This window comes from Chamaea fasciata, unplaced genomic scaffold (assembly GCF_029207755.1).
Source record: "Chamaea fasciata isolate MVZ Bird 193981 ecotype frontalis unplaced genomic scaffold, bChaFas1.0.hap1 SCAF_12, whole genome shotgun sequence".
Lineage (NCBI taxonomy): Eukaryota > Metazoa > Chordata > Aves > Passeriformes > Sylviidae > Chamaea > Chamaea fasciata.
The window spans coordinates 9,572,948-9,582,272 of NW_027094097.1; the positions used below are offsets into that span (position 1 = coordinate 9,572,948).

General features: G+C 57.1%; 1 protein-coding gene across 1 annotated transcript; it reads left to right on the top strand.

Moving 5' to 3' along the window:
• The first annotated feature begins 3,063 nt into the window (after positions 1-3,063).
• On the top strand, positions 3,064-9,217 carry CALB2 (calbindin 2). Its single transcript, XM_066194283.1, has 11 exons — positions 3,064-3,180; positions 6,234-6,310; positions 6,481-6,570; positions 6,670-6,750; positions 7,479-7,535; positions 7,640-7,717; positions 7,831-7,886; positions 8,092-8,131; positions 8,243-8,296; positions 8,517-8,588; positions 8,826-9,217. Exons 1-11 carry the CDS (start codon positions 3,090-3,092, stop codon positions 8,940-8,942), a joined length of 813 nt encoding a protein of 270 aa, XP_066050380.1. The 5' UTR covers positions 3,064-3,089; the 3' UTR covers positions 8,943-9,217.
• The last annotated feature ends 108 nt before the right edge of the window (positions 9,218-9,325 follow it).

Here is a 9,325-nt window from a genome sequence, read left to right on the forward strand (position 1 = left end):
ATCATCAAGTCCAATGCCTGGCACTGCATAGCATATCCCAAGAATCCCATCATGTGCCTGAGAGTGTTGTCCAAATGTTTCCTAAATTCTGTCAGGGTTGGTGCTGTGACTACTCCTCTGGGGAGCCTGTCCCAGTGCCCAGCCACCCTCTGGGTGAAGAACCTTTTCCTGATATCCAGGTGGTGGGACAGTGGTGAAGGCTGGAGGGAACCATCCAGCCTTTTCTCCTGCAGAAGGGACATCCCCAGTGTCTGGACACCCATGTGGGAGATGGCTTAGAACAGCAGCACAGCCACCATTGTTTCCTTTCCTGAAGCTTCACAGCCCTCTCTAAAAGTCTTTCTCAATCTCAGCAAATCCCTTCCTACAGCAATGAGCCCCTCTTGCCATGCCAGCTGCTTCAGAGGCAGCTTGGGGAAGCATTTCCCCAGAGAAGGGGGGAGTGCACCTGGAGCCCAAATATTGCTCCCAGGCCCCAGCTTGGAGCAACCTTGGCTCTTTGTTAGCAGAGAGGTGGGTGTCATGGAGTAGCATGGATATGATGGGCTGGTGACCCAGAGCCATCCCTGCACTGGGCTGAAGCTCTGCTCCCTGTGGAGCAGATAATGGACCAGTGTTGGTCCCTGTGCCCAATTCTCTCCCCTGCCTGGGCACAAATGGGAACACATCCCTAAACCCAGCCCTGCAGAAGCAGTGAGTGTCCCCCCTCAGCCCCCAGGAAAAATCTCCTCTGGAGGGAGTGGGACAGTAAAGCAATGGGCTCTGCTGGGGAAAATTGTGCTGCAATAATGGAAAAAAAAAAAAAAAAAAGAAGCTTTTTTTTGGACTAATCCCTGTGCCAAACCACAGGAAATGTGAATGGAATACACAGGACACCCTTCAGTGTCCCATGTGTACCTGAAGGCTGCATTGTGCAGCAGGGAGGAGGAGAAGGCCATTGCACTGCTTGGTGTCCCAGTGTGGCTCTTCTCATGGGATGCTGGCACAGGGTCTCTTCCCACGCCTGAGGTCCTGTGTCCTACCCTGCCTCAGCTCCCCACAGCCAGGTGTGGCTCCATCTCCACTGCACTGAGCTCCTCCAGGCCCCTGCCATTTGAAGGGAGCACCTCACCCCCCCTCCATGCTTCCAACCAAAAGACAAAAATAAGAGGCACCAGCACCGGGCAGGATGGGCAGTGCCCCGGATAACTCCCAGCAGCTGCCTGCTGCCAACCGCGTCCCCGCTCTGCGCACATCTGAACTTCCCTGATGCCTTCTCATCTTTAATTAAGCACTTCCATCGGCTCAGCCTTCTTGCTGGATCTGAATTATTTTTTTTCACTGTAGCCATGGCAACGCTTCCCCTGGGCAGGCTGCGCTGGAGCCAGTGACAAACCCCATGTGTGGCTGTTTTGTTTGGGCCTGGAAACTTCCCTGCTATTTGGGAAAACTTGGGAAAAGAAAATCCTGCAACGAGCTGGTGAGCAGCAAGGGAAGCCAGGGTGAGAAATATGTTCTGGGTTGAGCATCCCCTCTATCCCCCAAGGAGCCCTGCTCCAGTGCGGATGGCAGAGCCTTGATCTGAGGATTCCTTGGTTTTTCCTCCAAAAGATGGCTGCAGTGTCCAAGTTTTTTGTCCTCACTCCAGCCATGGGTGCAAGTGACAGTCCTGCTGTGGCCATTGCATGGTGCCTTGGTGGTGGTGACACAGGAACTGCAATTGCCCCGCTCCTCCTGCCAGGACCAGCAAATCATGAGCTATGAAGCTGCTATGAGGCAGGGGGACAGTGACACAGATGTGGTGACATAGGGCATGGACATAGTGACTGGGCTAGGGCTCGGTGGCACAGGAAGGGATACAGGGCCTTGGGGAAGGAATGGAGTGACAGGCAGGAGGAGGCAGCAGGGCAGAGTGACAGGGCAGGGTTAGGTGTCAGGAAAGGGGTAGGTGACATTAAGCAGCGTGGGTGATGTGGGACAAGGATAAGTGGCACAGGGCAGGAATAGGTGGCACAGTAGATGTCATGGGGCAGCATAGGTGAGAGAGTAGGGTTAGGTGACAAGGCAGGGACAAGTGTCAGGGCACGGGCTGCCGACTCCAGTGCCCAGTGCTGGTCCCAGTGTCCCAGTATCCTGGTGTCCAGGTATCGCAATGTCCTGGTATTCCGGTGTCCTAAAGTCCTGGTATGCCGATGTCCCGGTGTCCCAGTGTCTCAGTATCCTGGTGTCCCAATGTTCTTGTTTCCCGATGTTCTGGTGTCCTGATATCTCAATATCCCTCTGTCCTGATATCTGGGTATCCTTCTGTCCCGCTGTCCCTCTGTCTGGGTATCCAGGTGTCCGGGTGTCCTGGTGTCCCCCTGTCCCAGTATCTCGGTGTCCCAATGCCCGGGTGTCTCCCTGTCCCAGTGTCCCGGTGTCCCTCTGTCCGGGTGTCCCGGTGTCCCCCTGTCTGGGTGTCCCGGTGTCCGGGTGTCCCCCTATCCCAGTATCCCGGTGTCCGAGTGTCCCCCTATCCCAGTATCCCGGTGTCCCGGTGTCCGGGTGTCCCCCTGTCCCGGTATCCCGGTATCCCGATGTCTCTCTGTCCGGGTGTCCGGGTGTCCCCCTATCCCAGTATCCCGGTGTCCCGGTGTCCGGGTGTCTCCCTGTCCCGGTATCCCGATGTCTCTCTGTCCGGGTGTCCGGGTGTCCCCCTGTCCCGGTATCCCGGTATCCCGGTGTCTCTCTGTCCGGGTGTCCGGGTGTCCCCCTATCCCAGTATCCCGGTGTCCCGGTGTCCGGGTGTCCCCCTGTCCCGGTATCCCGGTATCCCGGTGTCTCTCTGTCCGGGTGTCCCCCTGTCCCGGTATCCCGGTATCCCGGTGTCTCTCTGTCCGGGTGTCCCCCTGTCCCAGTATCCCGGTATCCCGGTGTCTCTCTGTCCCGGTGTCCCCCTGTCCCGGTATCCCGGTGTCCCGGTACCCGCTGCCCCCCGTGCCGGGCCGGTGTCCCGGGGCGGCAGCGCCCTCTGGCGGCGGCGGGCGGCGCGGCGGCGGCGGATATAAAAGGCGGCTGCGGGCGGCGGCGGGATCGGGAGCGGCGGGATCGGGAGCGGGATCGGGAGCGGGATGGCCGGCCCGCAGCAGGCCCCGCACCTCCACCTGGCCGAGCTCACCGCCTCCCAGTTCCTCGACATCTGGCGGCACTTCGACGCGGACGGTCAGTCCCGGGGCGCGCGGGACACTTCGCTCCTCAAAAAACCGGCGGGGAGGGCAGCGGGCTGAGCATCCCTGGGGGCACGGGGCTGCAGGGGGGGTGGTGAAGAGTCCCTGGACATCCCGGAGGAGAGGATAGAACCTCCACCGCCGCAGCCTGGGGGTAACGGTGAGCCCCCGGGGTGATGGAGAGCCCCCGGGATGCAGAGACTCCAGGATGGAGAGTCTCCGGGGTGATGGAGAGTCTCCGGGGCGCAGCCCCGTAGGTTGAAGCTCCGGGATCGGGGAAGCGATCGGTCCCCCAGGATCTCCCCGTCGGGAAAGGACGGGGAGCCCTAGAACTGGACCCCGCTGGGAGCCCTCAGCCCATGGGACGCTGAGCCCGGGATATCCCGAGTCTCCTTGGCACGTCCCCCGGGTGCCTAGAGACCTGGGATTCGCTCGGGGCTGATGTCACCTCTGGGTGCTGCTCTGGGGGTCTTGCCCTTCCCGGGGTGCTCAGTGTCCACTCTCGGTCCCCTCCGTCTCCCCGCCTCGGGAGTGCCCCACACTTGGTACCTGGAGGAATGGGGGCAGCGCGGCCACCAGATTGGCCCCAGGGCCACCCCCTTGCCAGGGGTGACAGGGTGGGTGTCCCACGCCTGGGGCAGGCTTAGGAGCGGTCCCTCCTCGTCTGGAGTGCTTGTTCTCTGCCTGCCTGCTCCCCAACCTCACAAAACCTTTCCCTGGAGATGCTGTGGCAAAAACTGTATCCACTATGGGGATGTCACCTTCCCACGGAGTCATATCTGGGCAGGACATCCCTGTACCACTGTCAGCCCCCCCCCCAAAAAAAAGGGGGGGGGCGCAGGGAATGCAAAACCCAGCATTGTTTTGTGGGGAAACAGTTTCTTCCAGCGCTGCGATGCCGTGAAGGAGGCTCAGCCCCCTGGGAACAGCAGCCCAGGGGAAAGCTCCTGTCCTTCACTGAGTCTCCTGTTCCTGCAGGGAGGTTTGGGGACCAAAAACCTCCTGGGAACTGCGTCATGCAGCGTCCCCAACTGCGCTGCTGGAACTGGAGCTCAGCTTGCTCCTGACTGCATTTTGGGGTTCCCCCCCTGCAGCCTCACAGCATCAGGACACAGACACAGGTCCCTGTCACTGCTGGAGCTGGCACTGGAGCAGCAACCAAGGGGTTGGGAAGGTGGCACTCCAGTGGGAGTGGGCAGCTCCTGATGTGGCTGTCCAGCTGCCTCCCTGCAGCGCGTCCAACTGCGCCCTTGGATGTGCTCTGTCATCTCCAAAACACAGCGGCAGGCACGGATCCAGCTTGGCCCACGGCCCCCAGGCAGGGCAAGGCTGGCGAGCTGCGGCACGGCAGGTGCCCAGGAGAGGAGGGACTCAGGCATCGGGAAAGAAGGTGGCCTTGACAAGGACAATGCTCAGCTGCACCAGGCAGGAGCTCCAACAGCCCTGGCTGCTTCCCTGTGCCAGTGGAGGAGCCTGGGGTTCATTCCCCTGTGCATGGGACTACTTCGCCCAAGCTCATCCCTGCATTTAAACCCCTTCAATGTGGTTTCCATGCCTTGAGCTGCTTCCCCTCAAGGCTTGTCATGCCCCAGAGATGTCCCCTCGGATGTCTTTGATGTCCTCACTTTACCAGCCACAGCTGCCCCGAGGCTCCGAGGTGGAGCTGCATGGACTGGCTGTGGCTCTCCAGAGGGGATTTTCCATGACACTTCACATCCCGCTGCTCTGCGGACACGGATCAGACCTGTCCAAGCTGCTGCTTGGAGGAAGCCAAGCTACTGGCCACAGCTTTTCTCCACCTTATTCTTTATTCCCAGCTTAAACTCCTGTTGATTTTTCTTTCTTCCCCAACTGAATTCAAAGCCGCTTGGGGTTCTTCTGCACCCAGAAAAGCAAAGCCCCTGGGAAGAGTAGTTGAAAGCCAAGTACCTCAGTGGCTCACGCCAGCACCCCAATATCACCCAAGCCCCTCATCCCCTCCTGGGAAGGATGCTGCTCATCCATTGGGATGTGGTCACCAAAGAGGAAGGTACTCTGGGACTCCCCCAGTGCTTCGAGCTAGGATGTGGATGGGTTATTCCCAGCTGCTGCGTTGCAGTGGGCAGTAGATGCTGCCAGGGAGCCTGCAGGTGATAATGCCGAAGGTGGCGCAGAGCAGGGAGCTGTGGTCCAAGCCTCTGGAGGAGCACTCCTGGGGGAAATGTTCACAAGGAAGAGCTCTGGCTATCCCTCAGCCAGGCACTTCAGAGGAAAGGGCAACATCCCTCTGCTGTGTCCAGATGTTCTTGGAAGGGAGGATTTCTGGCAGGGAAGTGACACCTTGCCTGACAGCACCATGGAGTCAGTGTCTTCACTGCTGTCCCCAGCCGTGATGTGACCCTGCTGCGTCCAGGCACAGCAGCCATCCCCCAAAGCCACCAAAGGCCAGCACTATGGGAGCTGTGTGTGGCTGAGCCGTCGAGCATCCCGCAGGCAGGGCAAGGCTGTGGATACCCCGGGTTCCAGAGGAACCACATCTCAGCACAGATACTGGCAGTGAGAGGTTTGAGGTACACAGGACAGGGATATTTTGGAGCTCCTGGCCACGCAGGAGATTGGCAGTGGGGTCACCCCTTCCTGGGGCTGATCCTGCACCCAGGATGTGCCGGGTGCCTTGCCTCTGCTGCCCATTTGCCCTTGTGGCCCCCACAGGGGGTTGAGAGGAGACAGTCCTCAGTGGGAGATGCTTGCACGGGATGGCGTGCCTTTATTTAAGGAATCTGATTGAAGCATCAGATACAGAAAATGCAGCAAAGACCAAGATGAACAAAGTCTCCTGTGCCCTACAAATGAGTGCAAGGAACAAGTCCAGGGCTGTGTGTCATCTGGGCAAATTTGGGCATCACCAGTATGTGTGACATTGGCTGGTGTTTTTCTTGCTGCCATAGTAGCCTTGGAGCCACGTCCTGGTGCAGAGGGAACAAGCACAATGTCCCCTGGGAGCATCTGTCCCTCTCCTCCGGTGCTCTGACACTGTGGAAGTCTTATTGCATTTTTTTCCTTCCTCAGGAAATGGCTACATTGAAGGCAAAGAGCTGGAAAATTTCTTCCAGGAGCTGGAAAGTGCAAGAAAGGGAGCGGGTGTGGTAAGAGCATCTCCTGGTTTTGCTCCCTTCTTCCCTCCCACCCAAAGATTCACGTTCATGTCGGCCCCATCTCCTTTGGGCAACCGATGAGCGGGACTGGGGTTCCTCTGGGAGGAAACAGGAGAACACCAACAGAGGCAATGGGGAAAATTGCCTCTCCTTGCTGGCAGGACTCAAAGAAGGACAATTTGGGTGACAAGATGAAGGAGTTCATGCACAAATACGACAAAAATGCAGATGGCAAAATCGAGATGGCAGAGGTGAGCAGTGCTGGACCTGACAAACCCTGGGTTGTCCGTGTTCCACCCCCATGCTCATGTTTCCCCTCCACCATTCCATCCTGCCTGTGTTCCCCACAGCTGGCCCAGATCCTGCCCACGGAGGAGAATTTTCTGCTGTGTTTCCGCCAGCATGTGGGCTCCAGTTCAGAGTTCATGGAGGTGAGTGGGACAGGCTGTGCTGGGGGATCCCCAAGGAATTCAATCCAGCTCCATCATGGGAAAACAACTGGGAGCTTGAACTGTCCAAACCTTCCCGGGTCTCCCCAAAACTCTCGGCATTAATTCAGCACTGGGAGGCAGTGCTGGTTTAGGGAAGAGCAGGAGTGTGGTGAGTTTTCCCAGTTCTCAGCACTCCTTGGACACTTCTCAGGGCAGCCGGGTGCCTCATCCCAGCCTCCAGGCAAGGTGAGCTGCAAGGATTTGGGGCTTTTTTGTAAGAATTGCAGATGGGGAATAAAACATAGCTGGGGGTGAAAGGGAATGTGCAGCATCCTGTAGAGGAAGGAGCTTTTACAGGGAAACTGAAACCTGGGTGGAGGGGAAGGCTGAAAGAAGAGCACCCTGTGACATGGTGGCAGGGGGAGGGGGGGGGGTGTAAGCAGGCACTATTGTTTAATTGGAGAAAGCAATTAAATATTATTAAATATTAAAGCCTGGTCTTGCATACTGACATGAGGATAAAGGCGCTTGAACTCTTGGTGTGGGGCTGAACAAAAGCATCCAGCCACATGGGAGAGCAGGTGACACCAGTGGGAACTGTGAGATGGTCTCATCTCCTTTAGGGTGGTGGGGGACACTCAGCAGAAGTTTATGGGGGGGACGCACACATGTCAGGGGGGAGTGGGGGACACGAGTCCCTGCAAAGGCTGATGGCAGTCCCTCCACAGGCTTGGCGCAGGTATGACACGGATCGCAGTGGCTACATCGAAGCCAACGAGCTCAAGGTGGGCTGTGGGCATAGGGTGAGCTGGGCTGGGTCCCTGCCAGTGGGACATCCCTGCTGGGACAGCTGGGGATGGGGACAACGAGCAAAACCCTCCCCTCCTAGGGCTTCTTGTCGGACCTGCTGAAGAAGGCGAACCGGCCCTATGATGAGCCCAAGCTGCAGGAGTACACACAGACCATTGTAAGTGGCACCTGGGGCACTGTGCCCCCACTGGGGGTCTCAGCACCCCAGGGGGGTGGCATGCAGGGGAGGAGGAGGTGATGGGTGACAGGGCACTGTTTGTATCCCAACAGCTGCGGATGTTTGACATGAACGGTGATGGGAAGCTGGGTCTCTCCGAGATGTCCCGGTAAGGTCATGGGCAGCGAGAAGGAAGAGCTGGGGAAGGAAAGACACCTGAAATGCTCGTATTTCGAAAGAGTCTGCTCCAGCTTCCAGGGAAAACTGTTTTCCTCTTTAATTTACTCATGTTTCTGAGCAAAACATCACTGTGATTTAAGAAAGTGTCTTTTTCTGGCTGCTTCCCGCTCTTCCCTGCCCTTCTTGTTTTTCAGACTTTTGCCTGTGCAAGAAAACTTTCTTCTGAAGTTTCAGGTAACACAATACTACTCCCTACTGCTGATAATAACAACAAAAGCAACCCATTCCCATTGCTTGTAACTCCAACCCCTCTCTCATACCCTGGTGTCCCTTGTCACTTCCCAGGGAATGAAGCTGTCCTCGGATGAGTTCAATGCCATCTTTGCCTTCTACGACAAGGTAGGGAGCTGGCTCATGCCAAACCATCCCAAATAAATATAACTTGCCAAAAAATAACCCAAATCATGTGGGTTTGGTTGGGGCAATTCCCTGCTCTGGGGTGAGAGAACTAGGTTTACCTCTGGCTGTGCTGGGTGAAAGTCTGGGGATGCCCATGTCCAAGGGGGAACTGAGGGGCTTGTGTCCTTCCTGCTGTTGATGTCCCTACCACACTGTCCAGGATGGAAATGGCTTCATTGATGAGAATGAGCTGGATGCACTTTTGAAAGACCTGTACGAGAAGAACAAGAAAGTAAGTGGGGGCAGAGCTTGAGTGCCAGCCCCCAAGCCCCCCCAGTTCCTTCTCCCCTCTCCCAGCAGCATCTTTCCATGTCCATGCTCCATGGGGACCAGGAGTTGCTGGTCTGGGTCCTGACCCTGCATCCTCATGGGAAGCTGCACTGGAGCTGGGGGGAGTGTAATCTCAGCCTGGAGGTACTCCCCAGGGAGAAAGGGGATGCCCACCTTCTCTGCCCCCCATGCCTTGCAGGAGATGAACATCCAGCAGCTCACCAACTACAGGAAGAGCATCATGAACCTCTCCGATGGGGGCAAACTCTACCGCAAGGAACTGGAGATGGTGCTCTGCAATGAGCCCCCCATGTAGGACCCCCATACACACAGCCCACGCTCCTCCTCCCCTAAAACAAGCACAAGGGGGAGCCCCCATCACTGCAGAGCTCCCCCAACAGCTCTTGGGTTTGCTGTAGGTTGCTAAAATCCCATTTGGGGGGGGAAACTTTTTTTTTCCATCTGCCTGGTTTGTTTAATTATATGTTTGGGTTTTTTTCTTTGTGGGGGTGTTGTTTTCATTCCTTTGATCTCTTGAGTTTTTATCATTTACCAAAGAACAGTTTACTAATAAATTCAAGTACTGCTAGACTGGAGTCCCTATTTCTCAATCCCATGGTGGGCTGTGGGGTGACAGGGAGGAGGGGGACATCCCTACACTCTGATCCCACAGATGACGTGGCTGCTGGGTGGGGAAGA

Bases quoted from the DNA above. Each gene is read 5' to 3' on its own strand.
- CALB2 (XM_066194283.1), top strand. From the start codon at position 3,090: ATGGCCGGCCCGCAGCAGGCCCCGCACCTCCACCTGGCCGAGCTCACC. The intron at 6,311-6,480 runs GTAAGAGCATCT...CCTTGCTGGCAG, and splicing joins CAAGAAAGGGAGCGGGTGTG to GACTCAAAGAAGGACAATTT. The intron at 7,887-8,091 runs GTAAGGTCATGG...CTTGTTTTTCAG, and splicing joins GGTCTCTCCGAGATGTCCCG to ACTTTTGCCTGTGCAAGAAA.